At 47.5% G+C, this 12,766-nt stretch overlaps 1 protein-coding gene across 3 annotated transcripts in view; it reads left to right on the top strand.

The window, feature by feature from the left end:
- TCEA3 (transcription elongation factor A3) overlaps positions 1 to 5,901 on the top strand; it is a 36,183-nt gene extending 30,282 nt beyond the window's left edge. For all 3 annotated transcript variants that reach the window (XM_068539141.1, XM_068539140.1, XM_068539142.1), the window contains 3 exons: positions 595 to 741; positions 2,395 to 2,466; positions 4,701 to 5,901. In XM_068539141.1, coding sequence (XP_068395242.1) covers positions 595 to 741; positions 2,395 to 2,466; positions 4,701 to 4,709 — 228 coding nt within the window. In that variant the 3' untranslated portion in view covers positions 4,710 to 5,901. The remainder of the gene's footprint in view (positions 1 to 594; positions 742 to 2,394; positions 2,467 to 4,700) is intronic.
- Positions 5,902 to 12,766: the final 6,865 nt, after the last annotated feature.

Raw genomic sequence — 12,766 nt, 5'->3', positions numbered from 1 at the left:
CCAATGGCCAGGGGAGGGACAGAAAAGGGGAGGACCTGGATAATGCAGACACTAAGTGCCTACAGTGAGCTGACGAGAGACAGGAGGCTCTGTTCTGTAGGAACTTACAGAAAAAGATATTCCATGATGCAATCACAGGTGAGCAGTTAGTTGTGTGAACCCAGGAGCTTCAGGTCCTGCTTGGGCGGGGGTAACAGCAGTAAGTCATGAGTAGTCGAGACCAAGGTTCCCACCAGGCAGAATGGCCTGGCCAGGCAGGAATCCCAGCTCAGACGGGCAGTGGGTCAAGTCCAGACTGGAAGGACAAGGGGAACATCATAGATCAGGTGGTCAGTAATCAAGTCAGCTTATGCAGGAAGGTACACAAGAGTACCTGAGGAAATGTACACAAGAGTGTTGATCCTGGGGGAAGCTATTTGCCTTGTACTCTCCTATATGTGCCCTACTGTACTTGGCCCAGTTGGAGCACCCAGGTTTGACCTTCCACCCAAAGGCAGAATGGGGACTCTTCTGATAAAGGCTTTTCCCAGCTGGGACAGGGCCAGGGCTCCTGGGGGCTCCCTGGCCCTGAAGGGCAGACTCATTTCTCGCCAGGAAATGGCCAGCGATGAGCTGAGGGAGTTGAGGAATGCCATGACACAAGAGGCCATCCGTGAGCACCAGATGGCCAAGACAGGCGGCACCACCACCGACCTCTTCCAGTGCAGCAAATGCAAGAAGAAAAACTGCACCTATAACCAGGTATGGGGTGGGGGAGGGGCCGGGGGGGAGGAGGCGACAGGGGCCAGGAGGAGCTTAGGGACAAGCCAGCGGGGAGAAAAGGCTAAAACTCTGGGCTGCAGAGAGAAGGGCAAGTCTTGGTACACCAACATGATACATCTGTGGCTTCTAGAAAAGATACACGCAGAAGCACCCAGATCTGAGTCTGTGAGGCTTGGCCAGCGTGTTCTGGCCTGCCCTGAAGCAAGAATAAGAGGGACCAGACTCACAGGGCACAGAACAACTGTAGAGTCACAGATGGTTGGAAGGGAACTTAGCAATAAAAACTCCTGCTCCCTCACTTTACACACAGGGAAGCCGAGGTCCAGACGGGGACAAGTTTTGCGGCTTTGTCTAAAGTGGCAAAGACAGTGGCAGAGATGTTAATAAACCCAGATCCAGACCTTTCTGCCTGCAATACAGCCAAGTTGGTAGTAAAGCCTAAGGGATTTAGCCCCGAGTCGTACGGGTGAAGACCACTGCCCTGGCATGGGGAGCCGTGGGAGACTGTGGAGGCCTCTTCTCTGAGACTTAAAAGCTGTTTCTGGGTTGTACGTGTTATGCCCTTGGGGCACCAATATTCTTGGATTCTAACTGGTGCTTTGTCACCCTAGAACTCTATTCATTCCCCCATCTGCTCTCAAGCAGGATTTATCAGAGCACCTTGCCCTTGGGGATCTGTGGCTACAGCAGAAATAGTGAGCCTTGCCTTTCAGGAGTCCCTCGGAGAATTCTAGTTCAGGAATCTGGAGATGTGTGTGCAAGTTCCTGCTCCCTTCCAAGCACGTTTCCCTGTGGAATGACATGCCTCCTGTGCATCGCCTCCCACCAGAAGTCAAATGCCCATTCGCAAAGTTCTCTCTCCACAGAGAGACCCCAGTGGTATCCTTCCTCAGGTGTCATTGCTCTGCAGTGACAAGGCTGTGCTAGGCTGTGTCCTCCTGGCCCACTGCTGGACTCACCCATTAGCAGGGGGACTTCCCCCCACTCCACAGACTCCAGCTGACATGTTCATAGCTGAGTGTCCACAAAGCAACAACTTGCTACATGTCATGGCCATCCAGGGTTGGCTGCAGAAAATCAGAACAGCAATTGTTAAATCTGGAAATACCAGGGATTTACTGTGGGAAACCTGGTTTCTGCACCTGAATGGTCTGGTTAAGGGGATGAGAAACTAGAAAACAATATTAAATATCCCCAATGATCTTCAAATCCCTTTTCCTCTCTGGGTCTCAGTTCTTCCACCTGTAAAATAAAGAACAAACTGGATGATCCCTAAGGGTGCTTCCAGCTCACTCAGTTCTGATCAGAGAGGTACATCCAATAGGATGTGTTCATTTTTCCTGTAGGAGATGAGTCTTGAAGCAAGAGAAGACAGATCAGTTCAGAAGAATCAACAACAAGAGTGAGAGTGCAAAGGTCAGGTTGAGCCAGGGAGATACTGGAAGTGAGCTGATGGAAAACATATGAATACACAATGGAATTCTTAGTGATAAGGGAATTGCCAAAGTGGAGTGGGAGTAATGGTGCCAACCTCTGGGATTTGGACCTACTTCTACAGACAGTGGGAGCCATAGCAGGTCCTAGAGCAGGAAAGTGACTTCATGAGTGGTCCCTGCTCTCTTTTTCTCTCAGGTGCAGACACGCAGTGCTGATGAGCCCATGACTACCTTTGTCTTATGCAATGAATGTGGCAATCGCTGGAAGGTCTGTATGTCTGTATCTTTCTTCCTTCCCTGTCATCCACAGATGCTGCCCACATAAGGAGTAGGATGCCCACAGCCCAAAAGGGGCCTCATGGGGGGCTTGCCAGCCTCCACAGAGCAGGCCTGCAGAGCTGGAGATAGTGGTGGGTTGTTTTGGGGAGGTGGGGACAGTGTACATGTGTATGTGCATGTTTTTTTTTTGGAAAGCACCCAGCTGGGGTGGGGACAGCAGCCCGCATTTTATCACAGGAAGGGCAAGTCTGTCATTTGAACACAGATGGAATCAGCCTCCTGAGATCCACAGAGGGGAGGAAAAACAATAGCACTCTGCATTTGGACCACGCCTCTCTGCAAAGTGCTTCCACAGATGGTTCCTTTGAACCTGGTCACAGCCAGGGATGAGGAGACAGCGTTGCCCCCCGATGCTCCCAGGTCATCCTCCCCTCCTAAAGCAGCTCTGGAAAAGCCTTACATTACCCAAGGCTGTAACCCAGGTGGGCCCCAGCTCCTGCAAGGGCAGCGGTTTTGTTTTCAGGCATGGGAGCCAAGCAAAGACTCCTCTCAGAGTGCTCCTTCCTGCCTCGTCTTCTGAAACAACTGAGTGTGGTCACATGATTAATGTCCGTTTACAGTACCATCTGACTTGCATGTGTACTGTGTAATGTCTGGGCCACCGGGCAGGCTGCAGGTGCTCCTAAAATTGTAAGGTACTTAGCAAGGACTGAGCATGGGACTGGGAGTCGGGAGCCCTGGTTTCAGGTCTCCGCTCTGCCCTACTCGCTGCGTGATCCTGAGCGTGTCACTCACCTCCCATGGTTGATGTGACGATTATTACATATGCACACACACTTTGCAACAACTAAGAGAAATGTTCCTTTATAATATTACTCTTATTTTCAGATGAGGAAATTGAGCTACTGAAATGGTTAACAAGCATAAAGTCGCAGAGTTTCGAGCACTGAAAGACAGTACTCCAAATTCCTGATTGATTGAGTTTTCTACAACTTTATGTAGGGCCTCAACAGCCATGGGGCCTCATAAGAACTGCCATGTATTTTAGGGTAAAAGTCAGACAATTATGTATTTTTCTTTTATTCACTTATTGAGCATTTAGGGATGGGGCCAGTATAATGGCCTACTGGTTTAGAGCATGGGCTTTGGTATCAGGCTCAAATCCTAGCTTTATGACTTACAAGGTGACTTTGCTAAGTGACCTGAACTCTCTAGGTCTGGATTTCCTCATCTATAAAATAAGGGTAGGAATACTCAGCCCACAGAGCTGTTTTGAGGATTGAGAAGGTAATACACATAAAGAATTAACAGGGCCTCTGATAGCTCATGTGGTGTCTTTGTCAAATTAGAAAGAAGTGACCTTGCCTCCAGGTAGACACAGCCCTGCACCAGGGTACAGAGCTTGGCAAAGAGCAGGGGCTGAGTTTCAGCCCCAACCTGCCCCTCTGGCCAAGCTCTCTTGTGCAGTGAACAACCTGTACAGCCATACAAAAAAGCCCTGAGCACATACGTGCCTGGTACATAGAAACCACCATTCTTATTATTCTGAGTTTGTTACCTATTAGTATTATGGGAGCTTCGGCAAGTCATTTAACCTGGCTGAATTGCTTCTTTACCTGTGAAAATGGAAGAGATATGATAGTGCCTATCTCACAGGGTGACTGTGAGGATGAAATGAGTTAATATACGTTAATACTGCCTAGCCCAGAGTAAGTGCTCAACAAATTGTAGCTATTGTGTTACTATTGGGCAAAGGACATTCTACATGCTCCAAACCCAGCTCCTCCTCCCTGATTCCTGGAGAGAAACTGGAATTTGCAAGTTGGAGAGGCAGGTCCCACTAGAGGTGGCCGCTACATGGCTTCTGACAGAATTTTCAGGTAGTGTCCATTGCCATGTGGGAGACCTAAATTCTAACCAAGCTATTAGTAATAATCATGGTGTTATTTCTGACCATAAATTGAGAGCCTACTGCATGTCCGCCATCGAATCTCCATTCATTACTTGATATGCTTTTCTGCATTGATCGGCATTATGATCCCATTATGCAGATGAGTGATTTGTTCGGGGTCACACCGCTAATAATAGCAGAGCTGGGATCTGGACTCTGGTCCGTGTGGCTCCAGACCCCACCTTCCTTTTCATGTCCCTCCACCTGCCTCTAGCCTCCTTGAGTCACGGCAAAGAAAGTTCTAAAACATTGTTGCCTTTTTGGTTTTGTAGTTCTGCTGATAGAACCACCAGCCAGAATTTCAGTGAACAAGGTGAGGAAGAACAAAGAGAAAGCACTAAGCCATCGTAACTGGAGAAAAATAAAAATTAAAATGAAGAAAAGAACTTAACTCTGAATGGGGCATTAGGGATCAGAGGGAGAATGCTTTTACAAATTAATAATCAGTTATTAATAGTGATTGACTAATAGGGGGAGGCTAATTGGGGTACAATGCTTAGTCCGTGTTGACAGACCTCTTGTAGAAACTCAGAGCCTCAGAGCTGAGGTGCCGTATCTTTGACAGTGACTGGCAGACCTTTGCTTTGAGTCCCTTCCTTCACATCTGAACCTCTCGGCCTTTTCTGAGTTGAAAACTACCAGACCGACTCAAATCTTACCCAGCCCACCATGAATCACACGTGCAGAACAGTTGGCACATGGTTTGGCTTAGGCAGATATGACTTCCACATCATGTAGAAAGATTTCTTCCCCACTCATCTCTTCCCAGACTCTCTGCTATTCCCTGTTCCTAGCTTGTTTGGGGGCCTTTGAGGACTCCAGACCTGGTCCCTCTAGGCAGGGGACACATCGTCTTGAGCTGAGGGTTTCTGAGTGAAGAGTACAGTGGTGCCCGAGTTTGGTGGCCCCTGGGAGGTCCTGAGCCTTGGAACCCATCCAGACCCAGGCAATGCGTTCCTCACAGCTCTACTGTGGCCCCAGCTACAGAGGAATTCTGCAGGGCACAAGGGCCCTTGTTGTGTTTCTCCCGTGATGAAATTGGCTTGCTTTTTAAGCTGATAGGAATTTTAGGCAAATCTGGAACCGTCTGGAAAAGCCTTGGGGGCAGGTCTGGTGGGTCTGTCCTGGGTCTCAGTCTCTGACTGTCCCTGGCCTTCCAGCAGCCCCAGGCTGAGGCTCCTGGACTGTGTTTTCTAAAATAATTAATGCGTAGGAGCTTGTGAACTCCTGGGAGCTTGGGCAAGTCACTTAACCTCTCTGAGCCATTTCCTTACCCATTAAAAATGGGAGTGGTACTAGTGCCTGCTTCATAGAGTTTCCATCTGCCTTGGTTCACACTTAGGGTAGCTGTTGGGGTAACTTCAGCCCAAGTTTCTTATGTGCCCTGGCGGAATTGGTTATCACCTTCCTCCTTCCACCCAAGTGCCTCCTCCTGTAGATGAAGCCTGTAAATAAACTGTGTACAGAAACCTGCCACCATCTCCAGCTTCTCAGCAGTCAGATTTGGGGTGGGTCCTTTGGAAGGAATGAAAATCCTCTCACAGGAGATACAATACACGCAGCTCATAAATGGCAGATCCAGGACGGAAACCCAGGTCTCCTGCTTCCTGTCATTGTGCTCTGTGCTATGAGAGATCCAGGGCCATACGCAGTGCTCGGCCCCTACCTTCCAGGAGCTCCCAGCCTGGCAGGGGAAGAAGCCACAGGCACAGACTTCCACACCAGATGGGGTGTGATAAATGCCTGAGGTATGAATATTACGCACAGAAGTGTAGAAGGATGTTGCTTAGATACCCAGGTGCTTCTTAAACTGTAATATAGGTGGGAATCCCCTGGGGATTATGTTAAAAATGCAGATTCTGATTCAGTGGGTCTGGAGTGGGGCCTGAGATTTTCTTCTTTTCTAACGAGCTCCCAGGTGATGCCAACGCTGCTGGTCCACAGACCACACTGGAGTAGTACTGGTTGAGATATCCAGATTTTTCTCTGCATTATCTAATCCTCCATCCAAACGTCTAGAAGTCAAAAGCAGAACAAAATAGCAACCACTATTAATATAATAATATCAATAAATGTTACTTTTGGGCTTTTTAAAGATGGCACCCTGGGGCGATCTTCAATAGTCACGGTCTAAATGTCCGTTGCACTCCCGGTGTCACTAGGATTTACAGCATAGGAAAAAATACAAAACTGAATCTCTACCCTCAATAACCTTACTGTTTACAAAGGAGATGAGTCAGATTAAACAGCAGAAGAACAAGTCGGCTCCAGTTCGCACATCTATACAGTACACATCTACATTGGCAAAAGGACACAGAAAAGCATGAATAGGCCTCAGACTGTGTTCATCAGCAGGCGTCAATACCCTGCCCGCTGGTCTTCCTGTGTCCACCCAGGACCCCCTCCAGTTCATGCTCTCCACTGCGCTGACCAGAATAGGCTTTTCAAAATTGCAAGTCTGATCATGTTACAGCCCCTGCCCCCCCATTCCACCACCCCCATTTGCAACCTTCCATTTTTTCCCACGACTCTTGGCAGGGCCTATAAGGCCCTGCAGGGCTGGCCTCTGCCTCTCCCCAGCACTTTGTGCTCCAGCCGCACTGGCCGTGCTGTGCTCCTCCTCGTTACACAGGCTTTGCACATGCTGTTGGCCAGAATACATGGTTTAACCCCATCGCCTCCCTAATATCAAAGATGAAGAGAAAAAAAAAAAAAGATGCAGAGGGTGCGAGCTTCAAGGGAGTTAGCGTTAACTCTACCTCCCTGAAAGGCTTCCTAGGGGGAGGGAGATTGCTGCTACCTTACAGGAGGAAAAAGACAACATTAGGTGAAACAGAGAAGCAACATCCTTGGGATGGAGGAAAGAAGGTCTCACCAGGAATGTTAGGGCCAAATGACCTTGAAAACCAGAGTCAAGATCCTATGACCAGTTTAGAAGAGGATTTCAAATGTTACAGAAACCTGAAATACTACAGAGAAGTCTTTCTTAGTAGTCTCATCCAGACTACCAAATTTCTGTCTTTAGTTCTGAGGTTTTTTTTTTTTTTGAGCTTGAGACTTAAGTCACCAAGTGCCTATGTGGATATCTACTCCAAGTACCCCACGGCCCTCTCAATACAATTAATCACAAACTGAATTCACATCTTCTCTTTCTTAAATCCCCTCTTCTGTCTTTTCTATTTGTCAACTAGTTCATTACTTAGAACCATCTTTGACCCTTTCCCCTTGCCCTCTTCATTTTATCAGTTCTACAGTCTCTCCCTTACCCAATCCTTCTCTCCATTGCCATCACCATCAACATTTTCTCTCAGGTCTTTTTTCTCCAACTGATGCCAAGGCCTTCTACTGGTCTCCCAACTCAAAACACTCCCTACCGGGACTTCCCTGGCAGTCCAGTGGTTAAGGCGCCGCGCTTCCAATGCAGGGGGCACAGGTTCCATCCCTGGTCTCGGAACTAAGATACCACATGCCGCGTGGTGCAGCCAAAAAAACAAAAACAAATATACAAGCAAACAAAAAACAGTCCCTACCTTACCTGCATGAGCCATGCATGGCTCTGAGCATCATTCCCCCAATCATTTTCAGTGGATTTTCACCAGCTGTACTTGGTCTGACTTTCAAAGCTCCCTTCCATCTGCCCGTCTTTAGTGATTTATCTTCCACCCCTGCTGCCCCTTATGCTCCAGCCTAAGGGAGGTATTTGTCCTGTTCTTGAAAACCTGATGGACCTTCCCAACTGTGACTGCCTATTCCGATTCCCCCTCCTCCACCCCAGTCCAAATCTTACCCATTCTTCAAGGCTCACCTCAGATACGTCTTCTACGAAGTCTTCTCTGATCCCCTGGCCACAAGAGATGGTTCCTCAGAACTCCCACAGCACTGTGAAATGCCAATAATTACAGTGCATTCTACCATGATGATGATAATTTCTTTGTATGACAGTGTCAATAATATCTATTAAGGGGACTTCCCTGGTGGTCCAGTGGGTAAGACTCCACACTCCCAATGCAGGGGGCCTGGGTTCCATCCCTGGTCGGGGAACTAGATCCCACATGGATGTTGCAACTAAGAGTCCGCATGCCGCAACTGAAGATCCCACGTGCTGCAACGAAGACCTGGCACAGCGCAGCCAAAATAAATAAATAAATATTAATTTAAAAAAGTAATATCTATTAATTTTTGAGCATTTACTAGCTGGGTATCTTGGGCACATTATGTAAATTCATGCCTTTGTCTTTCATCTATAAAATGATGGTAATAATAGCATCTAGCTCATAGGGCTGTTGTGAGGATTCATTAGAATTATACCTGACACAAAGTACCTGATTAGTGAACATTAGCTATTGCTATGAGTATAGGGGTACTTTATATTGTCTCAACTAATCCTCAGACCCCCTGAACTAGGTTCTTTTTAAAAAAATTTGTGGGTTGAGAACTGGTGAGTTTTAGATTAAATGAACTTGTGTGCAAAAAAAAATTGTGGGAGGGTTTCCCTGGTGGCGCAGTGGTTAAGAATCCGCCTGCCAATGCAGGCACACAGGTTCATCCGTGGTCCGGGAAGATCCCACACGCCACGGAGCAACTAAGCCCATGTGCCACAACTACTGAGCCTGCACTCTAGAGCCCGTGAGCCACAACTACTGAGCCCACGTGATGCAACTACTGAAGCCCACGTGCCTAGAGCCCATGCTCCACAACAAGAAAAGCCACCGCAATGAGAAGCCCACGCACCGCAACAAAGAGTAGCCCCTGCTCACCGCAACTAGAGAAAGTCCGCGCGCAGCAACAAAGACCCAATACAGCCAAAAATAAATAAATAAAATAAATTTATTAAAAAAATAAAATAAAATAAATTTTTTAAATTGTGAGAAAATATACATAACAAAAAATTTACCATCTTAACCATTTTTAAGTGTACATAAAGTCCAGTAGTGTTAAGTACATTCACATTGTTGTGCAGCCAATCTCCAGGAACTCTTTTCATTTCGCAAAACTGAACTTCTGGGGCTTCCCTGGTGGAGCAGTGGTTAACACTCCGCGTTCCCAATGTAGGGGGCCCGGGTTCGATCCCTGGTCAGGGAACTAGATCCCACATGCATGCCACAACTAACAGTTCCCATGCCACAACTAAGGAGCCGGTGAGCCAGAACTAAGGAGTCCACCTGCTGCATCTAAGACCCAGCACAACCAAATAAATAAATAAAATGTAACCAAATAAATAAGTAAATAAAATAAATATTAAAAAAAAAACCCTGAACTTCTATTCCTATTAAACAATTCCCCATTTCCCCCTTCCCCCGCCTCTGGCAAGCACTATTTTACTTTCTGTCTCTATGAACTGTATTATTATATTCTTTTTACAAACCAAAAAAACCGAGGCTCAGAGAGTAATTTGCTTCTATGAGACAGAATCTGGACTTGAACCTGGGCCCCCGTTCATGCTCTGAGTCACTTTGAAATATGATTTCACCTCACAGATGGGAGGTGAAAAATCATCTGTGATGCGTTTTACCTCTCCTGCAACCATGATGGCCACTGTGTGACAAGGCCCTCCTCTGTGCCCGTGCATTTTACATTTTGCAGCCATTCTCACATTTAATCCTCACAGCAGCCCTGCGGTCACTGTGAGGGGCAGTATCCTATCTCCCAGCACAGTGCCGGTACAGGACAGAGACAGTAAACGTGTTCAGTGAATATAGGCCTATTTGATGCCTTTAAATGGGTTAAACAATACTAAATAAGTTTGTTGTACATTTTTAATGCAATTGTTTACATTACTTGAAAATGTTGACTCTCTAAGGAGAAAACCAGCTGAAATGCATGAGGTCATAAAGAGCTTCCCGATCCTCGCCACTCCCCTCTCCTCCTGCAGAGTCAATCTGCTCTTCTCACCCCAGGCCACCCCCCAATCTGCACTTCATCACCAGCATTGCTGATCCACAGCCAAAGCCAGAGACAAACAGGCAGGCAGGCAAAGGGACATAAGAGGCTGTCCCTGCTCTGCTTCCTCCCCCTGCCTCTCCACCCCCATACTCTTCCCTCTAACCATACCCAATCCTGACCATTCTGGAACGCGCTCTGTCCTTTCACGCCTCCGTGACTTTGCACATGCTGTTCTCGAAGCCTGGAATGCTTTCCCTCCCCTCGTTCTCCACCTCCGAGACTCCTACAGTCTTTGCAAGCCAGCTCCGAAGTCACCTCCCGTGTGAAGACTCCTCCCCTACCCGCCCCCCAGCTGTGAGCCCGCCCCTCCTCGAAGCCCACTAGCTGTCTCCTCCAAATGCTCTAGCAGTTGGACTGCAATGACTGTTTGTAAGTCAGGATGTCCCCAGCTCCTTGTGCTGAGATGAGGCTTCATCTCTGCTCTGAGCAGGGATAAAGAGGAGCCCGGATCACTGATTTTTTTTTCAATGTTCTTGGTATATTTGAAAATGAAGAGATAACAAAACAAGATCTCAAATACTGAGGCATATTTTTCAATGTCTAGCAAATGAATGCTTCCAATACAAAAAATTATAATTGTGCTGCTCACAAGATAATTATAGGATTTATTAAAATATAATAATTTATAGTGCTCCCCAGGCACAGTGGTCTGTTAATAAGAAACAAGCTTCAGGATATACAAGGAGGCTCTTTGATCAAATTGGTCAGTGGATCTGACATAATGTAAAACCCCATTTGCAGATAATGTCAAAAGCCTAAATTGGAGACCCTGATGAAATGGTACTCCTGGCCCCTTTCCCCAGTGGTAGGCTGTGCTGCTGCCTCTACACACAGTAGGTGCGCACTGTTTGCTGAATAATGGTAACAAACACAGCTTTCCAAGTAGGTTATTGAAAACCCACACACAATAAGTATTCCTGGGAAACAATGAAGTCCTGAACAATGGGGCAGGAAGCCACCTCCTCCTCCAGTGACCCCCAACTCTCAAGAGTCCAGCTGAAGGCTGCAACAGGAAACCCCTCACCCACTGTCTTTCCTCCCTCTCTTCCCCACTCAGGGGCCACCCCCACCCAGGGGCACCAAATGCACTCATGCTTTCCATCCGCTCTCGCTCTCGGCCCCTCTTCTCCTCTAGCCTCTGGAGGGTCCCAGGTGAAGAAAGAGAAAAGCACTTACTCACAGAAGGAGGCAAGCAGCCAAGCTGGGCTTGGAGAGTCGTCCTGCCCCCAGGCAGGCCTGAGGAATAAAAGGAATGGTGAGAGGACAAAGAAGGACTTAAAGCTCTGGAACAAGGGGAAAGAAAAGGCCTAACAAAGTTTACAAAGCAATCTGTCAGAGAAGGGATGAAAAGGGAGCCCCACTGAGCTGAGGGGCTCAGGCACTCACCTCACCTTCGGCCCAGTTAGAAACCTGCAATTACTTGGCCAAAGTCTGAACCAATCTCCCTCTTCCTTGTCCCAGAGGTTTCCCTGGGAGTGCAAGGCCTCACCTTGCTGGGTTTTTGGCAGCCCCAAATACCTCTGCTCTACTCGGCTCAATACACCAGTTCTCTTGAACCCAACTAACTGGCTCAACTTCCAGTTCCCTCTGGATTTTCAGCAGAAACACTATGGATAATACAGTCATCAGCAGATCCTCAAAGCTATCCAGCTACTCTGACTGCCCAGATGTTCTGAGCCAGTGAAAATATCCACAGGCCTTTCTGAAACTCTCTCCTGCCACCAAAGGCAGGATTAATAATAATACCAACTATCATCTGAGTGCTCACTCTGTGTCGAATGCTTTAAGTCATCTCACTTACTGCTCACCACCACCTTAGGTACGATTACCCAATTTCACAGAAAGGGAAATAGGCCTGGAGAGATTAAGTGTCTTTCCAAGGGATACACAGCCTGGATTCCAACCCAGGTCTGTCTGACCTTGGTGCCCACACACTTCCCACTCAGGACACTGCCTCTTGGGGACCCTCTGCGATTCTATTTTTTGTGGTTCCCATATTAATTTTAGATGGGGTAGGATGGTACAATTCTGTGGTATCTAAAAAAATTCCTTGCCTCACAGTTGGGAGTGAGAAGAGGAGCGGGAGTGGGAGAGTCTGCCTCATGGCTGGGTAGGGTCTTAGTTCTTTTTAGACACTTGAGTAATTTAACCATAAATAACTGGGCACTGGGAACAGGACACTCACTAATAAAAGCATAGCCTAGAGTCACGTTTGAAGAAAAAATTTCAAGTCACTTAGTGGGTGGACATATCTGCAAAACAAAAGAAAAGCCCCTTTCCCAGCCCAGGCAGAGAAGTCTCCTGTACGGTTAGAGACAACAGGCTTCTGGGCACGTAGCCAAGGTTCTGGGGATATTTATAACTTGAAGAGGGTGGGAGTCCCTAATAAGCTGCT

The sequence above is a fragment of the Eschrichtius robustus genome, chromosome 3, assembly GCF_028021215.1.
Source record: "Eschrichtius robustus isolate mEscRob2 chromosome 3, mEscRob2.pri, whole genome shotgun sequence".
Lineage (NCBI taxonomy): Eukaryota > Metazoa > Chordata > Mammalia > Artiodactyla > Eschrichtiidae > Eschrichtius > Eschrichtius robustus.
Note: the sequence above shows the minus strand (reverse complement) of the source record. Positions and strands in the feature narration are given on the sequence as shown.